Genomic DNA, 21,784 nt, shown 5'->3' on the forward strand with positions numbered 1-21,784 from the left:
TTGAGAACAACCACCTCTTTAACTGTCATCAAAAAGTGTCCATTTCTTGAGAACCTGGTGCTTTAAATGTGGACCAATACAAATTTAACAAGAAAAAAAGTCAGTTTAGCATCTCAGTAGCAACACAAAATCTGGTCAGAGAAGTGTATATGTATTAATGAAGGAGATGTTGGCATTCATTGAAGCAATGGAAATGCAGCAAGCCTTTTACAATCTCCTATTTAGAAGTTGAGGCCAAATAACCAAGTTGCTGAGCCAATACATCTACACCTATTACACCTTGATCTTCAATGCCCTCATTCAGCAAATCTTGCCAAAACACTTCATCAATATCTTTATCCAAACCTTCAACATGAATATAATCTCCCTCCATTCTCTTTTGGCTTCCAATTTGCTCCTCCAGATTCAAAACAAGGTCAAGATCAGGTACCTCAAAATCCAACACCTTCTCAGTGTACACTTGTGGTTCAAGTTTAACAAAACTTGAGTACTCTTCAACGCAATCTAACTCTCCTACCTCAACAACAACATTACTAGGCCCTTGATCAAGACTCCTCCTCTTCTTAGGAAAAGCTTCCTTGAGCTCCTTTCTCAGCTCCTTTTGCTGAACCAATTGCTGCACGAAGTTGGGATTCTGCATTGCCCTGGCCAAGAAATTCATCATCTGTTGCTGTTTCTGCTCAGTCTTTTTAAGCCTTCCTTCCATTGCTTGAATGTGAACTCTAGTATTCTGTTGCTGTTGCCTGAGTTTCACCAACTCCACCATAAGAACTTGCCTGTCACGCTTCAACCTATCAACCTCTCCATCTAATCCAAACAGCCCCACCTCAACACAAGGATCCACCACCCCTTGCTGCGCCGCATGAGATTGATGATTTGTTTTCCTCCTTCTAATGCTCTTCAGAAGAATCCTTTTCCCTCTAAGAAACATCTCATTCGCAAACTCCCACTTATCTGGATCAACCTTTTTAAACCCCTACACAGTCATGCAAAACTCATTCTAATTCATTTTCAAATCTACTAAAAATACTGTCGCATAATGGTTTAACAAATGCATATGATCGATAAAACTCTTTACCTAAACCACCTAGCTATGAGTGAGTTTATCACGCCTTAATATGTTAAGATGAAACAACATCACTCACTGCAAATTAAAGGTGAATATCAATTCTGTCTTGTATCGTTTTATGCTGCAACTTTTCTACCATTTCTTTTCAAGATTAGGGAAGTGGGGCAACCTAATTAATAAACAAAAAAAATCTAGCCCAACCAAACCTACCAGTGGCAAATACGATAACTGAAGATGGAAGAATTAATACTAACACATAATTCATGACAGGGAAGATGATTAAGGTTATATATATATATATATATATATATATATATATATATATATATATATATATATATATATATATATATATATATATATATCGTTGCATATATCTAGAAGCAACCCATAACGAAAATATAATTTCATCTGAGCACAGTAAGAAAAGCTAGCAAGAAAAAGAATAAAATATACATCATATTGGATGATTGGGAGGTAGAAAGAGATGTTACTGACATAGGTGTTAAGTTGCCTGACAAAACTGGAGAAATTGTTGTGCTTGAAGAATCTGGGCAGAAGGGTTATGGAAAAGGCCTGTGGATCCCACACAACGAAGCTATTGTTCCCCTTGCTCCAGGAAATTATATGGTCAGTGGAAGGGTCATCAACAATGTCGTATGTTTTTGTGAGGAATGGTGGAGGACCAGTTTCATGGAGCCCCTCAACTGGTTGGGGAACAATCATTATCGTTGGCGGATCATAGCCACCATAAAAGGAAGAACTTTCGCCGAGAAACTCTTCCTTCACTCGACCTTGAGGATTCATGTTGGAATTATCTAGACCTCAAGCTTTGATCTAGCAACCCTTCTGAATTCTAGCTGTGAAACAAAGATAAGGGCGTTGGCTTTAACCTTGTTATAGCTATGGAAAGAGGAAGCAACACAGATTATGGCAAGTAGAAGAAATTTACTATATATTTTCCAAATGAACATTCAATGTTGTATATTGAGCCTTGAGAAAGATAGTTAAATGGAAGAAGGTAGTTAAACTATTGAAAAAGCAATTGGGGTTATGAGTTTTGAATGGGACAAGTGAAAAGAAAGAACAGGTGTATTGCTATGGAATTGTGTATAGGTCATTGAACAGAAGCTTAGAGGAGAGAGAGAGGAATGGAGCATTGAATGTGGACTTGTATGATGTTATGGCATGATGATGGGAAGGAAAGTTTTGGATGAGAGCGACGTGGAGGAAGGAGAAGCAAGTACAGTGTGAGTTTTGTAAATATTATAATTGGATGTTGTTGCTACCTTTGTTCTTTTCCCTTTTCGCTTTTTCTTTTGAGCTGATGTATTATCATGAGTCATATGCCTAATGGAGAAGGTAAAGTAGATGGCAAGGGAAATCTAACACACAGATTTTTTTTTTTCTTCTTTGTGCCTGTTTTTTATTTTTTTCTCCTTTGGGAAAGCCGTTGTGGCTTGCATTAATTAGTTTAGTTGAGTGACCCCAGGAAGAAGCAGAAGAAGGATAAGATATTTGTGCATTAAAATATGGAATTCCGTTTGGTTTTTCTTTGTTTTTTGTCAACGGCTAGGGTTATGAAGTGGGGCACCGCCACATTTGAAAACCAAGAACTTACCAGACCCATTTACTTTATAATTTCTTCTGTTTCATTCTGTCACTTGTTGTCACCTTCTTTTTATTTCCTCTTCTCTGTGTTTTGTCAGGTGTAGCTTTTTCTATGGAGGAATTACTGTGACTCCCATTTTATTCACTAAATTATATACATACTCAAAACGTGTAAAAGAGAGAAAAATCATCCATATTTATATACTGTTTTTTTATTTCTTTTCATTTCTCTCGGTCAAAATTAATTTTTATATATAAAGAAACTTTCTATCTCTCATATTTGTATATATAATAAGGTATTTTTGTGAAAATTTGTTTATGGAGAAAATACTTATAATTGTCTCAACTTACCTGTGTATCGAGTAAAATGAATATTAACTATATTTAAAATATTCATTTATTATAAAATTTAAATGTAATTATTTCTTTCTTTGGTATTAGGTCGACCTATTAAAATATAAAGTATTTATATATTCAAAGGCGATCCACCTACACAGACTTTCTGCCAGAATGATTGGATCAAACTACTCACATTAAGGTGCACGATGTTTTTTTCATTTTGCAATTCTAATATATGTACCTGTTTTCAGTACAAAAGGTGGTAAATAATAATAAAAAAAGGAATTGTTTCACTTTTTTATGCTGAAAATAGGAAAATAAAAAAATCAAACTATAGAATTTGATAATCGAATATTTATAATTTCTTTTAAAAAATAAATAAATACATATTGGTGATAAGACATCCATATTTGTTTGGTTTCACATTTTCTTGGATTGGAGTTTGGACAATTCTTAATTTAGTGGATCTGAAATCCAAACACGTGTCATTGATGATGGATAGAGACACCTCTAAAAACAAGAACAGTGACGTTTTAGATATAAATAATTTATTTTTTAATCTTTGGATTGTTAGATTTAGAAATGAATGATAAATAAATTTAGAGAGTAAGGAATAATTTTATAACATGCAATAAAATCACTTATTATAGAGGCGTAGAAATTAGAATGAGCGAAGCAAAGAGAGATATAGTGTTGTGTTGTGGGTAGGTTGCCACAATAAATATCTAGCCAAACCAATATTATTTTATTCTAAAATACTTTATCAATACATCTTTTTATTTTATTAATATTATTATTTACTCGATCACCGCGCCACATTCACGGACTGTTCCGCCTCTCCAAAATAAATTATATATATTTATAATTTCGTTTTATCAAATATTTAATGATTTATATAAAAAATATTTGGAGAAAGAATAAAATATAAAAATATAATTTTTCCTTCCCATCATCACTATCCAAGATAACAGGCTCCAATAAATTGTAAGTAAGACAGCATATATTTCATCGCCACATGCATTTAATTTATCCAATTACATTAATATTAATTAAAACCCATTAAATGCTCAACATGTTCATTTTTATCATCAAACAAATAAACTTAAATATGCCGTTTTGAATAAATAGTTTAAATTTCACTTTAACAAATTTTAAATCAGGAACCGTCATCTCGAATAAAAATGAACCATTTCCACCATCCTTATTAAACACTTATTGAAATTTACAAATTTAATTTAATGATACATTTAAAAATAATTGAATAAAATGATATAGGAATTAAGTTCAAGATTTATTTTTTAAGTTCAATAATAATTGAAATAGAAAGAAGATAATAGAAAGTGAACCATAGAATATTTGGCTTTTAGACGCACTGATCTCAAAATAAAGAAATAATAGTGCAACTGAGATAGGTGAAAAATGTTGATAAGTTGAGTAAAATTTATAAGTTTTTACACATTTATAAGACAAGAGTAAAGGAGCTGCAAGGGACACGTGGCGAGGCTTTTTTTTATCTAGAATGGAAAGACACCTGTAATCACTTAACAAATATTTTAGCGTAATTATTATAATAATATTAAAGATCAGAGATCTGTGTAGAAGCACATAGAATATACCCGACACCACCACAGGAAAGAAAAATTATTTTTTAACAATTAAATTTTAACAATATTTTTTTAATTTGATGTATTATTTTTTTTGGTGATTTTTTCATTTTCATTTTCATTTTTTATTTTTTTATATTTTTAAATTAATTAAAAAATAATATCTCAAATTATAAGAAAAAATTGTAAAAATTTAATTTTCAATATATATTTTTTCAAAAGAAATGAAAGCTCAGTCATTCATAGAACTACGTCTCAATTTTTTCTTTCTTTGTTTTGATTGGTCCGGATTAATTTCTTACTTTTCCTTTGCCCGTGCACAAATTAATAAAATTGTTTTAAGATAGGAGGACAATTGGGAAGATGGACGTCAATTTGATTATCTATATTTGTATACGTATTCATATTTTCATACCAAATGAAAAATTTTCACATCTTTACTAATTTATCTTTATCTTTAGAAGGCATCACGACGAAAGAAAAGACACAATTCTAAGGATTAATATAATTAAACATTTGAAATTGAGATATTTTTCGTAAAAAAGATAACTATGAAGAAAAAGATTATAAAAAATAAAAAATAATAAAACACATCTCTCAAAATTATTTATAATTGAAATTTTATTTTTTAAAATAAAATGAATAATTTAAATGAAATAACAGAGAAATTTTAATTGAAAATGTGATAAAGAAAAAATATCTTAAAAATCTTAATGAGTTTTATAACAGTAAGTCAAACAATAATTAAGAAAGAAAATAAATGATTAAATACTAAACAAGTCTAGAATAATAAACCAAAAACAATGTAAGAAAAGAAATAAATAATAAATAATAATCTTACAAATAAAAGAAAATTAAGGACTAAGATTTTTTTTATGTTATCTAATAAATTATAAATATATAATAAAGAAAAATACGTATATATCCATTTTCATTTAAAAAGTCAAATACTATTTATACGCTTACTAGATGAATATAGAAAATTCTTATCAAAATTTTGGACAAAGTTAGAATGAGTTCTTCTAGAAAATTTTCCTCAAACTAAACCATTGATATTTCTGCTCATTAAGTTTTTTTTTCTTTTACATTTTTTATCATATTATTTATGTTAATCCTGTCCTAATCACCACCTAATTAAAAACAAATCCTACAAATTCCCGAACTCAAGTAATAAAGCTAAAGAAATGCAAAATTAAATTCTTGAGATTCCTGCAATGCATTAGACAAGTCCAATGAAAAATATCAAATGTTCTTATGCAAAAGCTATAACCCGAAGACCACCGTTCAAGACCATAACACGCATAGATGAACTGCTTGAATTCAAATCGGTGTTATAAGAAAATAAATTTAGAAGCTCGTCTAATTATAATCTCTGTAGCTTCATTTTCTTTGTTTTTGATTCATTAGCAAATTTTTATTGTGATTGTTCCAAACATTTTCTTAGACATGATCCATTAAATAAAATTCAAGCAAACTTAATTAAATGATAAACGGAATTTGTTATATAAGACTCGTAATTTAATTAAACCTACTACAAACACCACGACTGATTCTTCATGCCAATTTCTGAGTTTTCTCTTATTCTGGTATTTCTGCCAATTATATGTTTTAATATTGTAAAATTTCAATGCAGCCAAGCATATGATACATAAAACATATTCTGTACCAAATTCTTGTAATAATACAATGCAATCTTTATACAGTGAAAGGCAAGAAAAACACTCGCATTAATACATCAAAGCTAAATGGTCACCAACACACAAACCGATACATAAAAGGACAGAAACCTTTATTTAAAGAGCCATATTATGTTCCTTTTCAAACGTTACTACTTTAGCAAAAAGTCTTAATCCTTTTCACCAACTTGCATAGATCAGGCAAACCAGATCTTTAGGCAGCAGCATTAACAGCTTGGTTAGCGACATCCTTTTCCACAAAATCTTGTAGATATTGCTGTCTGCGCAATGAAATCATACTATACTATGAGGTTTGGCAAAAGAGCATCTGATTGTTTCATTAACTATTAAATTTATTAAGTCATACCTTGCAGGGAGATGGTCATTTGGGCGATTGTGTGGAGTCCAAACTGGCTCACCAACGAAAAATCGCAGTGCCTGCAGATCATAAAATAGTAAGAAGCCTTTAAAAGGTACACCAAACTCAGAAAAATTAACATATAAAAGCTTGAAAGTGCACATTAATTGCCGGAAAATTACAAAATTAAGCTTGTAAGATATCATATTTCAAGTTGCCATAGTCCTCAATCCTAGATATCGTGGATAGATAGATGAATGCTATAATGAAAGATAATAGACAGAAAGAAGACAAACACTTCATCACCTATACTAGATACACAAATTCTTTTGAAAAATTATCCTAGAAGATATATTCATAATTAATAAAAAGAAAAATATCACGGTTTGTCACATTATTTATATATTAACCTTTAACTTTAGCTACAATCAACAACAAGAGAAATGAGAACATAAAAATGAAATGCTAAGAGAAAAATAAGATGATGGAATACTGATATGGTTACTAGCTTGTTACCTAGACAAGAGTTTAACCACTTCGCTACCTGGGGTAAGGTATATACATATAATGGGGTAAAGGTTTATACATCTATCCTCCATTAGTTGGCTGCTGTTGAACCACATTGTGGCAGCTATTCATGTAATGAAAAAAACGCTGCTGTGATTTTATTGTACTGGCCAGCAGCCATGACATTATGCACTAACTGATAATTATCCAAGTTACATCTTAATCTTAACATATCTACAAGAATGCAACTAAACAATTTTTTTTTGCAATCATGTGCTCTTTCCTTAAATTTATATACACAAACGGACTCACAAAAAGCGTTCCAAATAGTACAGGACAATGTTATAAAGTATTCTGAGAACCAAAAAGCATTCCAAATAGTACATATATACACGAATGCAACTAAACATTTTTTTTTTTGCAATCATGTGCTCTTTCCTTAAATTTATTTACACAAATAGACTCACAAAAACGTTCCAAATAGTACAGGACAATGTTATAAAGTCTTCTGATAACCAAGTTCAAAACATCAAGTTCGCAAACAATGGGATAGAGGAATGGATGTATAAGATGTATAAGAACATAGTGCTTTTCCATTAGCAACAGAAAAGTAAAAGTACAAATTCTCTTGTAAATATGCAACCAATACCTTAATGTAGTTGGTCTCATCTAGGGTAAAGCGATGATAAATTCCAGCAGGTAAGATGATCATTCCTCCTTTCTTGACCCAGACGCGAATCCAAGCATCATTTCGATCCCTGACATCAAAATAGCCTAAACAAAAGCAGTATATTTTAGCAACTTAACAGGGTAGGTGAGGAGGCAAGAAAATCAATCAAAGTAAACTTCAAAATTAGTCTGTACCACTTCCAGCAGCACAAAAGCGGATTTCCTCATCAGTGTGAAGATGCTCTTCAAAGAAGCTTTTGATTTTCTGTTCATAATTTGGCAACTTTTCTGGACAGACCTCACAAACATCCTGAAGAAAAGGTGTAACGGGTTAAATCATAAAAAACATAATCATAATCAGGATGTCAAAATGAAACATGTTAAACATGAAATAAAATAATTTAGAATGTTAAATTTTGCATACAAAAAGCACAATGTTTGATATAAAAAAAATATAGCGATTCTTTTGCATATTATTGATTTCTCTGCATGAGTTTATTTATTGAGTAGAACGAAAGTTAATTCTAAACAACTATAAGGAAACATTAGTATAACAAACCATGTAAGTGTAACCACGTTCTTCACGAATCTTTTTCAGCTCTGGATCAGTCTCATAGTTATCAGCATCTAGTTTCCAGCTAAGGACTCCAAGTTCTGCAATTTAAAACAAACCAAAAGATCATTCCAATGTAAAGCTCTTAATCTGCACATAAATTTAATAAACACATGCAACAGAAACTTACCGGCAAGTTGATCGAATGACACAAACTCTTTGGGTTCTTTGTGGTGGGGGAGCCTTTGATCTTCATCACTATCATCCATGTACCATGCTTGAAGGACTTCCTGTCGTGGATCCTGTGAAAATAAAACATTTGATTCAAAAGATCTCTCCATATTTTTGAATGGGGAACTCATACAACCTCTACACAGCCACAGAAGTAACAGAAACAGCCGAATTGCACCCTTTTTTCCCAATTAACTAATTTTCTCTTTGAGTTCATATAGATCCTTAGATTATGTCTCTCCACGTTTCTTTTCCAGTATTATGAGTATCTCCAAGATCATTATAAGTATTGTACTTCTTAAAAAAATAAATGTATTACTCAAAACGACTACATGTTTGGTTTTCATAGAACAAATCTGATAATTATCTGAATCATGTTTTCTACCCGGTTGTTTCAACTTGTTCATACATTTGTATTATGACTATTGAAGAAATTTATTACACATCTAACTTATTAAGAATATAATTGTAATCAGAAAGCAATTACCATTTCAAATAGAGAACAGTTGGCTCTAAAAATATCATCACACCAATGCTATAATATCGCATAAGACATTGAGACAAAAAAGTAAGTTATCTACGAGTAGGAACAATGATAGTTAGCATCCAATTTTAGCAACCTACTACCTACGCAGATCCACATAAAACCTGCTCATCCTTGCACCTTGCACGGTGAAAAATAAGTAAACAACCAATTAAGAGTTCATTATTTCGCACCTGACACACAGCATCCTTAAGAGTTTGTGCAAATTACCCAAACCCTCTCACAACATCCTCTAATTACTTAAATTAAATAAATCTGGTTGTTTCAAAATTCCTAGGAATTATGTTGGTAACACGTGGCGCCTGTTTTTTCCTCAATTTTTTTTGTAACAAATCATGAAAATATCACTAATTCCTCTTGAAAACTAAAAATACCCACATAGAGAAACAAATGGCCAAACCTGAATTCAAATAACAGACTACGATTGTTAACATACTCATTCACGATTAAATCTGCGCTCAATCGTCAAAGCAGAGGAAAACCAGAGTATTTCTTTACGATAAAGGCAGTATTTACTGATTAAAAATTGAGGGTTTTGAAAAGTTATAAAAAGAGAGTTGGAGGATTACCTTGTCAGAGGAAACCATGGTAACGATTTTGCTGCTACAGTGTGTTCCAGGCAATGTTTTTTCAATGGGATTTTTGCATACCTATGCTTAATGCCCACGCCAATTATAAACCCTTCAATTGCATCTTGGTTTTACTAAAATACCCTTTTGTTGTGGGAAAAAAGTGTTTTGTATTTATCAATGTGGCAAATAATTATTTGTAGTAATACAAAACAGTTAATACAATTAAAAAACTATTCCGGTAACAATATGACTTCATTTCATTTCTTTCAAACACAATATAATGATACAGAATAATATCACATTAAAATAACAGTTATCACAATTTTAAGAATAAAATTAAAAAATATATTTACAGACGTGTATCCTATTGTTATATACTAGCGTAACACAGGCGCTATCGCGCCTGTGTGTATGTATTTTTTAAAATGCGTGATATTATATTAGTAGGTGATAATATTATAATATTATTAAGTTAATATATATTTTAAAATTATATTTATTAAAAATAAAGTAAAATATATCAAAACAGATAAAAGAATAACCATTGATAAACAAAGAAGAAGAGAAGAAACAGAGACATCTGATTTTATAAAAAGTTTGTAAAAGTAACGGTCAATTTTTTAAAATTTAAAAAATTGTTATATTTAAAGGGTAAAATCGGTATTTTAAAAAGTGGACACAAAAAGGGGAATCCCCTTTATATATTGTTATAGATAAATGTATTTTTTCAATTAAGAGTAAAAATATCAAATAAACCTACATCGCTTTTAATTTAGCGTGTCCATGTTTTTTCAGTTTTCTTTTAAAAACACGTGCATATAGTGTACTCAGAATGCTTTTTAAGACTAAAGGAAATTTTGTTGAAAAGTATTCTTCTAAAACAAAAAATTTAAAAAGTCGTGTTATTACGTCCTAGGGTTTAGGGTTAAGATAACATTTTTATTTTGCATTTATAATTTTTCGTATATTATTATATCTTTATTTGCAAGCACTATACTAAAACATTAACTTATTTGTGATTTGCGGTATAGCACTTATTTATGCATCACACTGTTAACAAAAATAAATAAATACTAATTACGCTTTTGGTATTTTTTTTATTTTTTTATTTTGGTATAGTTTTTGGGTTTTAATATGTATATTTTTATTAGCTTACTTTCTAACTTCTATATTTGTTTTTTTACATTGTTGTGAACGAATTTATGAGAAATTCAGATAATTGAGCTTTTTTCTCCATCAATATTCTTTCGTCGTATCATTCACATTACAACTTCTCTTCCACTCATTTTTTATTTTCGGTTTTATTTTTTATCATTGCTGCAAACAGTCACATTCACTTGCATTTGAATGTTTTGTAATTAATAAAATTAAAGTAATAAAAAACTTTATTTCTCATGCATCACATCACATGGTAACTATACCGGTAATCCTTAAAAGAAATTACGGAGTTTGATTGTTATTTATTTCCTAAAAAAGTTTTATTTTTTTTACAATTAATGAAAATTCAATTTTCAAAATAAAAAATAATATAATTAAATAATAATTTGATTATTAAATGAACGAAAAAGCTTTGTCAGCAATGGTAGAAACGTGATTGAAAATATGAACGAATAAAGAAGTCTTCAAAAATTCCTTTCACACCATACATGTTGCATCCTTATCGTTGCGATAAATAATAGAAATAAAGAAAAAAAGTTTTTTTTTTCTTTTTATCAATTACAAAAATATGAAAGAAAAAAAAAACATATATACATTAACAACTCTCTATTACAGATTTAAAAAGAGCAATACTTAACATAACGATCACTATAGACATACTTAGTAAAGATTAATTTGAATTGTGAGATTAAAAGAGTGTCTGGAATTTTAACTAGATATTTTCAGAACGTGAATTTGTAAGTTTTTTTTAATAAAATAAATTGACCTTATGAATATGAAATTTTATAATTTATGAATACTTTTTTCATTATTTTTTCAAATCCGTTATATATATATATATATATATATATATATATATATATATATATATATATATATATACGCATAAAATGATTATTTTATTATATCTGAAATGAAATTAATGTTTTTAGTTATCCAAAAATAATAGAGTTTAATTTTCTCTTTGGATATCTTATTCATTATTTTTTTCTTATCAAACCAAATGATAGAATATCTACAAAATTTGAACTTTTCTATCCGGTACATAATGACTTTTATTTTCTATTTCACTTTTTATTTTCTGACGTAATTCTTTTGACATTATTTAGTATAAATTATTGATTAATATATATAAAAAAATTAATAATTCATACAGAGTAGCGTAAAAAATTAGAAAACAAAAATTAAAAAATGAAAAAAAATAATTTTCATCTCATAATATATAAAGTCTAATATACTTTCATTATAACTTCCTTTCTGGTGAAAGTTTTTTATGAAATAAATTTCTGAGATCCTACAATTCAAAACATACTTTTAAGACTCCAAAGCTCATATGGTAAAAGTCCAAGGTGACTTAGAAATCTCATATTAAATAAAAATAAGTAAGATAAGTAATATATAAATCTAATCGATTACACTATTATTTATAATTTCAACTTTCAAAGTCGGAGAAGTGTTTAAAATATTAACAACTGTTTACAACGTTATTTTATAACAATTTATCAATGAAAACTGAATGGGGGAAAACACCGTAGACATTTCTTTTTTTCTCTACAGAACAAGATGGTTCAATTTTAACATCGTATATAAATAATCATATAAATTTTTGAATACTTTCCTTTCCATCTAATTTTATATACATTCTACAGGTCAACTTATTCTATCTAAATATATTAATTATTAAAAATGGTTTATCATTTAATATGTTTCAAAATATACTTAATGGAACTACACATTAATTAATACTAATTCAAGAAACATTCTTTAAAAAATATAAATAGTACATATGATCAAACATCTGCCATGAAATATAAATTATATATACGGAAAACTTTTAGTTTATAATTACAATCTTATAGAAACTCTCTCTTCTTTGTTTTTATTTTTCTATCTTTCACTCTTAATTATAACATTATTCATATTTGAATAAATCACCTTGGATAGTACTGTCTTTTGTAGAGAAATTTGGATCAGAATGGGTTGCCAATATAGCCTGCTATGCATATTCCAAAGCTCTAGTTTCTAATGCTAATGATATTTCCTGCGAAAGATGAAGAGCATGTCTATGTTAGAAGAAATAAGGCTAAAGTAGAAAAAAAAAAAAAATTGATCGACCACACAACAAACAAGAAGGTATAGGCGTAAATTTTAAACATCTCATGCTGACACATAATAATATATGCTAAACATCTGCTTTTTCACTATCTATGTTGATGCAATAAAAGAGTGTTCTTCTAAAAGAGTCAACCCCATCCTTTATGTTGTTACTGTTGCTCTACTGATATAATTTGTTATACGATATATTCATTTTGTTGTAGGTTACACTTCCAAGTGCAGTTTTTCAATGTTGGGAATCCAGCAAACATGTAAAGAATTCACATTGAGATAAAGTGAGAGAGATTGGAAGAGTCATACTAATATATTCCTTCATTATTTTTTCTCTACTGTAAATAGGTTCATCTCCGACTTGCCACTAGATATTAAAGATGAATATAAATCACAAACGAGCATTATTAGAGTTGGTTCTTCCACACCCAAATGTGGACCACAACTCTTAAATTTAGGAAACCAAAATTAGAGCTAGAGCAACTCGCACATACACTTTTGCACACACGTTGAAATTAACTGAAGTTAAAATATTATGAGTGGAATGGAACCTTATGGATCCTCAATATCTATCAAAGTCTATCATTAGACCAAAATAAAAACATTATCAAAACTGTTAACTTGCCTGTGGCTTTGCAGTGTTTGAGAATAAGCAACTTGATGTGATTGCCTGTCCATGATCTAAAAGCCATCCCACTTCACTCAGTGTTTCACCTTCCTTGCTTTGTTTAAGTGAACACCACAGCTGCTTAGGAAGTAATATATAGCTGTCTCCATCTCTGACAGAGTCCTGTACTTTCTCATCAAAAAGCTCTTGAAGGATCCCCTGTAATTACAAAGAAAGATCATGCCAATGAATCCAATAAGCAAGGAAAATCCAGATTGTAAAATACAAAGGGTAATAAAAGAGATCATTGCACTCACAGTATTTGGAGTGCTAAAACTGGCGACAGCAGTAGATCCCTTCCAGATACCAGCAACATCAGAAGCAATCGTGGGTGCAGTAGAAGCAAAGGCAGAATCACGGATAGCACAACCTCCTAGTTGATCACCATTTCTGAATGGCCCGTACCACTGTTCACGAAATACTCTAATCCCCTGTAGCACCATCTCTGTGTTATTCAATACATTGACAAACTGAATAACCCTAACCCGAGATTCACAATCTTGAGGATTGACCATGCAGCACTCCAATTCTAGTAAGTTATCTTTCTTTTGCCAGACAGCAACATAAGAACCACTGGATTGGTAAGCAAAGGCAGTAAGTCCACTAATTCCTTCTCCCACTTTCCTCTCGTCCACGCTGTACTGTGTAGCAGCATCAGCCTCGCATCCCACGGTTGGAAGTAACTGAATGGATTTATATTGAAGAACACGTTCCTTTGGTTCAGCAAGAGTGGGGCACTGAGTCTGCCAATCGAATACTTTAACCTCCCACTCTCGGTATGCTTCAGGCACCACGGACTCGGGTAGTTCAATTGCCTTTCCTTCATTACTGAAGTCTGCTCGAAATCCATCCCACTCACCAGAGACTCTCCTGGCGAATTGAGACCAGGCTTCAATACTTGTGTCCCACACCGTGGAAATAGTTCTACTTCCATCCTACATGGTATAGCCAAATTGGTATCCAACTACTAAATATTGGGTGAATTCTAAACAAGACAAAAGAAGCATAAATTTACATAATCATGGACAATATACATTACCAAACTTGGGGAGAGAGGCTGGTCAAATCAATAGAGCAACACCACCCACAAGTTACAGAGTCACAATTCACAATTATTTTTGATAAAAAAAGAGTGAGGACCCATGTTGATCCTTCAAAAAAATAGGCTACAGCACACCGGTCCTCTACTTATATCACATGCGTTTCTTCAAATAAAAGTTATATACCACTGGTTTCACTCTTCAAAGATCAGCCTGAGCAATAATCTGATAACAACAGACCAAACTGATGCCGTGTATACACCTGTGGTGAAACAATTGGAATTTGGAAGACCATTCTACTGATACATGTATCTTTACTCTTAGGAATTCCAAAATGTACACTTGCTCAAAAACTAATCCCTGCAAGATATGACAACACGAAACGGAAAGGCAAGAAACACATTGAAAAGATGCCCCTAGTCTTACTTGGTAAGAATCCGTTTTTCGAAGCACATCAATTGGACTATCAGTTTCAACAGTTGCTTCTTCAGCATCTTGATTGACTGCACGCATTAAAGTTCTCCTGTTTTCAGATTCAAACATACTCACAGCTTCAGCAATAAGAGTATCATATAACACAACAACAATAAGGGGCTACATTTGGAGACAAAAATAGTAAGATTAAAAATAAAAACATAAAATAAACTGTTTTTTTGCACCAAAAATATCTCCAACAAATCGCTGGAGAGTAATTCCTTTCAATAATAGGTAGAGATTCCCGAAGTGCTTTTTATCAATCCATGCACATGGTCAAGAAATGAACCCTGACAAAATGCTTAAGAAACTAAGTTACTTACTTGCTAATACTTATAATAAACTTTAGATGCATTGAAATTTCACACTTTCACTCCAATCAAGCACGCCCCAGAAGTTGAAACAATTCCCAAATTTCTACCAAGTTGAAAAATCACAATAAAAACAAGCTCAGATAGCAAACCCAATACCTCCTCCTCCAATTGAAGGGAAATGATCGGAGTCCCAGCATCCCGGAAACCCCAGATTTTCGATTATATGGCAGTGAGACCTAAATTATAGACACACAACAATTTTAAGCATAAAGCAAAAAAGCAAGGAAGTAGAAAGAGCAGAAGCATGAAGCACGGGTAAGGAGAGAAATACATGTAGATAGGATGAAGATGAAGAGGGGTGTGGTTGAAGAAGGCATGGAGATGGTGAAGCGGTGTTTGTCACAGAGAAAGTAGCCATTAGTGGAAGGAACCAGAGAGAGCAGAGATGGCTAGTGAATGGCTTGGCCTATAATGCATTAATCACCAAACAGAGAAATTCAATAATATTATCCTTCTTATTACCTCAATTCTTAATTTTGAATACTTTCAACTATGGGTCACAACGCTTTGCATGTGGATGATTTACAAAATGTCCACCAACACCTGTCAATAATGATCAATATTTGTAAATAAATAATAGATATTTTTCCTTTTTCATTTTGAGAGCATTATCTTTTGAAAAATTATATATTTAACTATTTCTTCTATCTATTTATCGTAGTAAATAAAATTATTGTAGGCTTTATTATTAGAATTGTAACGTCTAACTAAAATGTATTTTTATTCTTAACATCATAATTAGGAGTGACAAAATAAAGTTTATTACCGAGGTAGGTTATTTTGCAGTTTTCAAAAATTTGATAAATTGAGTCGGTATTTTTAAATTGTCATATTGCTTTATTTTGTTGCATCTAATTTATTAAATTAACATGATTGGAGGAATTGACTAGTTAGTTATTTTTTAAATTAAAAAAATTCCAATTTTTATGAATCAAATTAAATTTTTCACATGGAATGCTATCTCTACTCAGTTACTTTTTAAGCCATACCCACAGTACTTTTGGTATTTTCGTAATATATTAGATTAAGTGTATTTTGAATGGTGACTTTATTTTTATACAGTGCATTTAAACTATATGCACAATAGCCTCATGGGGACTCTTAAGATTCCTTTTATTTTGAGCACCAAGAATGGAAAACAAGCTATAATAGCATTTGGTAGCAGATATTTAATTAGAAAGTATAGTATGCATGGTATTCGGTATGATATAAGAAAAGGTTGGAACTTTTGATTTATTACAATAGTTTACTTAGTTTAGAAAAAAAAAGGATAATTCATTTTATTAATTCATTTCTATCCCTTGAAATCGTCCTAGTGACTATATTTAATTAATAAGCATGATAAACTATATTTTGACATTAGGTTAATAAAATCAATATATTAAAAAAATAAAAATAAATCATTTAAATGGTAAATATTAAATTTTACTTTCATTATTATATTTTTTTATTATTATCATAATATATATGCAAGATCTATTGTAAGATTGAAAGTTCTTATATATTCAAATATGTTTATGCTGGCTATAACTATCATCGCATGAAAATTTTATTAAAATAAGAAAAGACACAAAAAAAAAAGATAAATTTTAAAAATCACATCAAATCCATAATTAAATTACATTACAACCAAAAAATTATATGAAAAAAAACATCTATAATTTCCTTAAAAAGATATGAAAGTTTATATATAAATCAAAATACATAAGTATAAGTTTATGTAAATCAAAGCTAATGTTATTTTTTGAAATATATTAAAATATTAACAATTTCTTCATTTTATAATTTTTTTAATTCTAGAAAAATTTAATACGAAAATTTATTATGATATAAAATTATAATTTAACAACTGTATATATAGAATTCATTTACACTTTTCCTCCTTTAACTTTAATGTAAAATCTTTAAATATATATATCAATGGATCATGTTTTCAAAAAGGTTGTGACAAGAGCCTAATCACCCTCAATAATCAGCCATATATGTATCTGGAACTACGCAATAAATAAAACACTGCACCAAATAAACATTGTTGGAGGATACAAAGGAAATGTCAGATTTCATAGTATTTTATCTCCAATGTCACATATTTAACTTTTGACATTGTCACATATATTTTCATAAGAGAGAAAAGGAACACAATGCAAATGCCAAGACACTTCAAAACATGTTTTCCCCATAACCTCAAAGCATTAACCTTTCATGATTCCTAACACTACTAAGTAATGAATCACACTCTTCTTAAAGTCTGTCAAATTAATGCGAACTCATGTCAGAATATAGTTAAAAAGACAAACTTGATTTAAACCACTAAACACGAGTTTACAGAACGTAATAGCAGTTCCACAAAGACAAACTGGTAGCAGGTAAACGTACATCATAAGCCCATAAGTCTGTTTCATCTCATGCTTCGTTTTAGGTTCAGATATAGGATAAAATCCCAACATTTACATCACAGACTATAAGCTATATAGAATTTAGAGATTTCAGGACCCTAATGAGCTGCAAGTGGCACTCCAAATTTTTCATTCAGGACCTTAATGTATTCCTTTCTAGAAGGATTATCTTCTTGTGGTCGATTATATGCTGTCCAAACTGGCTCTCCCTTAAACAACCTCATCAACTGCACGCAATATGTACACAGTAAAACTATGATTAGTCCAACGGAGAAAATTCATGAATCTTGATATATTTGAAAAATCTTTACGACAACATAATCCCAAAGAAGAAACCTTAACAATAGAATATATATGTATGAGATTTTGGTTAGCGTAAGCCTTTTCATACCTTGACATAGTTACTGGGGTCTAGGGTGAAGCGATGATAAATTCCAGCAGGTAAAATGATAAGATCACCAGCCTTGATCAAAATGCGAATCCAACGATCCTCCTTGTCTCTCACATCAAAGTACCCACTTCCTTCCAAACAATAGCGAATCTCTTCATCTTGGTGAATGTGCTCAGTGTAGAAATTCTTCAACTTTTCTTCATAATTTTCTACCTTTTCCGGGCATAAATCAAGCATGTCCTACAACACGTCCAAATAAGACACTTATATTTAAGATTTCTTTTATCGGCACTTAGAATATCACCTACAATATTCATAACAAATGGTTAGCAATTAGCTGCAAGATCGCACCTTATTTATCTTAAATTATTGAAATGGACTCATAAATTAACCTCAAAATTCTCAGGTCTCTAAACAGACAATAACATCATTAGCCTCAGAAAATATGCTACTAAGTACTGAAAATTGGATTCAGTCTCAGAACAATATAGTGTAACTGCTAAGTTTTGTCTATCCAGCCTTTGGGGTCACGTATGATCTTGTTCGAGCTTAAACCTTCTCATAAGTTCTTTTTAAATCTATTGTAATAAATTTCTCAATCAAAACTATAGTTAAACTCTGGTTTAATTATGCCTTTGGCCCCATTTTGGAGTCAAAATCTTAAAATGGTACCCAAATTTTTAAAAGTCTCAAAATGGTCTCCTTTTTTGTTGAAACGTCTCACGTTTGCCCTTGCCGTTAAGTCAAGGTTGACGCCGTTAGAGGGAGTGTCACGTGTCAGTTCCTCGATTTTTTGAATTTTTTTATTAATTTTTTTTTATTTTTAATTTTTTTATTAATTTTTTTAAAAAATCAAAAAAATTGCCACGTGTCAAGCTGTCATCGTGCCACGTGGTAGTGACAGTGACACGTGTCAGTATTACGCCACGTGTCATTCTCTTAGTCTCAATTTGGTCCCTTTATTTTAATTTGTCTCAATTTAGTCCCAATATTTGTAAAAATTTGCAATTTTGTCCCTCTCCAAATTGAAATCAAATTTAATTTATGTATAAATATACACAAATATTTCCATCAAAATTGATATTTCAAGTAAATATTTTTAACCAAATTAAGTTCATTTAATTAATATTTTACATTGAACTTTATTTAAAATGGTTTAAAAGTTGTTAATAGAAAATAATGTTAATAGAAAAAAATTCATAAATTACCTAGTTCATGTTACAATAAAACACATATAAATTTAAAATTTTAAAACAATTTTAAGTAAAGTTGAATGTGAAACATATTTTAACTAAACTTAGCTATGTTAAAAATATATAATAAAAATATCAATTTGAATACAAATATCAAATTTAATAAAAATATTTGTATAACATTTATATAAAATTAAATTTCGTTTGAATTTGAAGGGGAACAAAATTGCTAATTTTTACAAAAATTGGGACTAAATTGAGACAAATTAAAATAAATGGACCAAATTGAGACTAACAAAATGACACGTGGTGTAATACTGACACGTGTCACTGCCACGTGGCATGATGACAGCTTGACACATGACAATTTTTTGATTTTTTTTAAAAAATTAAAAAAAAAATTAATAAAAAAATTCAAAAAAAAATTCAAAAAATCGAGGAACTGACACGTGGCACTCCCTCTAACAGCTTCAACCTTGACTTAACGGCAAGGGCAAACGTGAGACGTTTCAACAAAAAAGGGGACCATTTTGAGACTTTTAAAAATTTAGGTACCATTTTGAGATTTTGACTCCAAAATGGGGACCAAAGGCATAATTAAACCTTAAACTCTCGTTTGCTAAAAGCTTTTTAAATAAATACTTAAGTTGTTTATATCATACATTTTTAGTGCACTCCATAAAAGATAGGTGTGATGTTTAAACTTAACTTATTTTAAAGAATTATCAACTTTTCAAAAATAAAATAAAATTATTCGTCAGAACCTAAAAATTCATAAACAAGATACAGCATGAAAACCCCCCAACGGCAAAAAAACGGGCATGTTCAGTAAATTGAGGACTTTAACCAAAATTTATATGGGTTTAGTCTAATATAAATTATTATCTGACATTTTATTTTCAACGAATAATATAACTAATTCATTTAATCCAACTTACATCATAACTGACCTCAAATCAAATTTTTAAGTAATTTTAATATACGCGTTCTAATAAAAATAATAATAATCAAGGTATTACCAATAATATCTCATAAGTAACGAACATCTAGAAAAGAATACAACAGTTTGGTATAATTCAACACTTACAAATAGAAAAAAGAAACTAATATTTAAAATAGTTTTACGGTTCTAAAATTTCTATATAAAAACTCATTATTTAATTTTTTTTAAAGTAACAATCTTTATGCTGAATAATAATAATAAAAAAAAGTCTCTTAATATTAAAAAAACTAAGGCCTTCTAAGTTCAAGACCGCAAAAAAGATAATCTTTAGTTGTATAAGAGAAATTTTGTGATACTTTGGGAATTCAAGGGTTTTGGTATTTGGAGGGAGAACTGTCTCAATACCATTATTGGGTTAAAAAACATGTGAGCCAAAAGTCTGGGATTTATCTGAAAACTGTAGCAACTTTCTGTATCCTATATATTTGTTCCAATTCATATCATCCTGGAAATTCTAATACTATTTATCAGGCGTTAATCAAGGAATAGGTAGGAATCAATGAGAAAACAAAATCAAAGGAATTAAAATAAAAGATTACCATGTAGTTGTATCCCCTAGCTTCTCTAATTTTGTTCAACTCTTCATCGTTCTCGTATATAGTTGGATTCAGCTTCCAGTACAAGACCCCCAATTCTGCAAAAAACTCAAAAAAACGTCACAATGAAGCAAAATCAAAGAGAGATTGGAGGGAGAGAGAGAGAGAGAGATGACCTGCCAGTTGGTCCAATGAAACTGATTCGTTGGGATTGCGACGGTGAGGAAGCCTTGGATCTTCGTTGCTATCGTCCATCAACCATGCCTGTGATGTCAGAATGTCTTATTAATAACGAAGCTCCTCCAAGACCAAGACCTAGACTTCATTCATCCATATACACAGAACAGAAGAAAGAACTCACCTCAATCGCCATGAATGATAACTTTCAAGTTTCAATCACTCCTGTTCCTTACTCTAATTATCATTCATTCTCTCTATATATTACTTATCACGCCACTGAAAAAATTAATTATAAACCACACGATATTATTGTGGCGCATATTATATTACTTCTTTCTATTTTTTCTTACCAACTCTTCGTCTGTCATGTGACGCGCACACCTACAAGTGGCTGGTGTTTTCAAGGAGAAAAAAATATCACCATCGTCGTTTTATCAGAATGTTGTTTTATGGGCATTCCACCGACTCCACTTTCGTTTTAACTCAATCTCATTTCTTGGCGCAGAAAATTGTTTAAAACTACGTACAATGTA

The 21,784-nt window shown here is 30.4% G+C and overlaps 4 protein-coding genes across 5 annotated transcripts; all 4 read right to left on the bottom strand.

The window, feature by feature from the left end:
• Positions 1-2,230, bottom strand: LOC114190397 (heat stress transcription factor A-6b-like). 2 transcript variants are annotated; one of them, XM_028079264.2, is made up of 3 exons: positions 2,022-2,230; positions 1,568-1,929; positions 1-976 (listed from the first exon to the last, which is right to left on the bottom strand). In XM_028079264.2, the coding sequence occupies exons 2-3, from the start codon at positions 1,874-1,876 to the stop codon at positions 218-220; spliced, it is 1,068 nt and encodes a 355-aa protein (XP_027935065.1). In that variant the 5' UTR covers positions 1,877-1,929; positions 2,022-2,230; the 3' UTR covers positions 1-217. The 2 variants fall into 2 exon arrangements, with proteins under 2 accessions (XP_027935065.1, XP_027935064.1); XM_028079263.2 differs by having other exon boundaries at positions 1,568-2,230.
• Positions 2,231-6,265: 4,035 nt separating this feature from the next.
• LOC114192822 (acireductone dioxygenase 2-like) lies at positions 6,266-9,877 on the bottom strand. The gene is made up of 7 exons (XM_028082644.2): positions 9,731-9,877; positions 8,577-8,688; positions 8,393-8,487; positions 8,029-8,143; positions 7,814-7,938; positions 6,667-6,737; positions 6,266-6,580 (listed from the first exon to the last, which is right to left on the bottom strand). The coding sequence occupies exons 1-7, from the start codon at positions 9,746-9,748 to the stop codon at positions 6,514-6,516; spliced, it is 603 nt and encodes a 200-aa protein (XP_027938445.1). The 5' UTR covers positions 9,749-9,877; the 3' UTR covers positions 6,266-6,513.
• Positions 9,878-12,690: 2,813 nt separating this feature from the next.
• On the bottom strand, positions 12,691-16,011 carry LOC114192118 (glycerol kinase). Its single transcript, XM_028081721.2, has 6 exons — positions 15,824-16,011; positions 15,649-15,728; positions 15,131-15,227; positions 13,922-14,599; positions 13,623-13,823; positions 12,691-12,932 (listed from the first exon to the last, which is right to left on the bottom strand). Exons 1-6 carry the CDS (start codon positions 15,908-15,910, stop codon positions 12,888-12,890), a joined length of 1,188 nt encoding a protein of 395 aa, XP_027937522.1. The 5' UTR covers positions 15,911-16,011; the 3' UTR covers positions 12,691-12,887.
• A 1,821-nt stretch (positions 16,012-17,832) lies between these two features.
• Positions 17,833-21,665, bottom strand: ARD4 (RmlC-like cupins superfamily protein). Its single transcript, XM_028080279.2, has 5 exons — positions 21,433-21,665; positions 21,248-21,335; positions 21,075-21,169; positions 18,340-18,579; positions 17,833-18,175 (listed from the first exon to the last, which is right to left on the bottom strand). The coding sequence occupies exons 1-5, from the start codon at positions 21,442-21,444 to the stop codon at positions 18,047-18,049; spliced, it is 564 nt and encodes a 187-aa protein (XP_027936080.1). The 5' UTR covers positions 21,445-21,665; the 3' UTR covers positions 17,833-18,046.
• Between the last annotated feature and the right edge of the window lie 119 nt (positions 21,666-21,784).

Source organism: Vigna unguiculata, chromosome 7, assembly GCF_037176805.1.
Source record: "Vigna unguiculata cultivar grain cowpea cultivar isolate G323 ecotype 2 chromosome 7, ASM3717680v1, whole genome shotgun sequence".
Classification (NCBI taxonomy): Eukaryota; Viridiplantae; Streptophyta; class Magnoliopsida; order Fabales; family Fabaceae; genus Vigna; species Vigna unguiculata.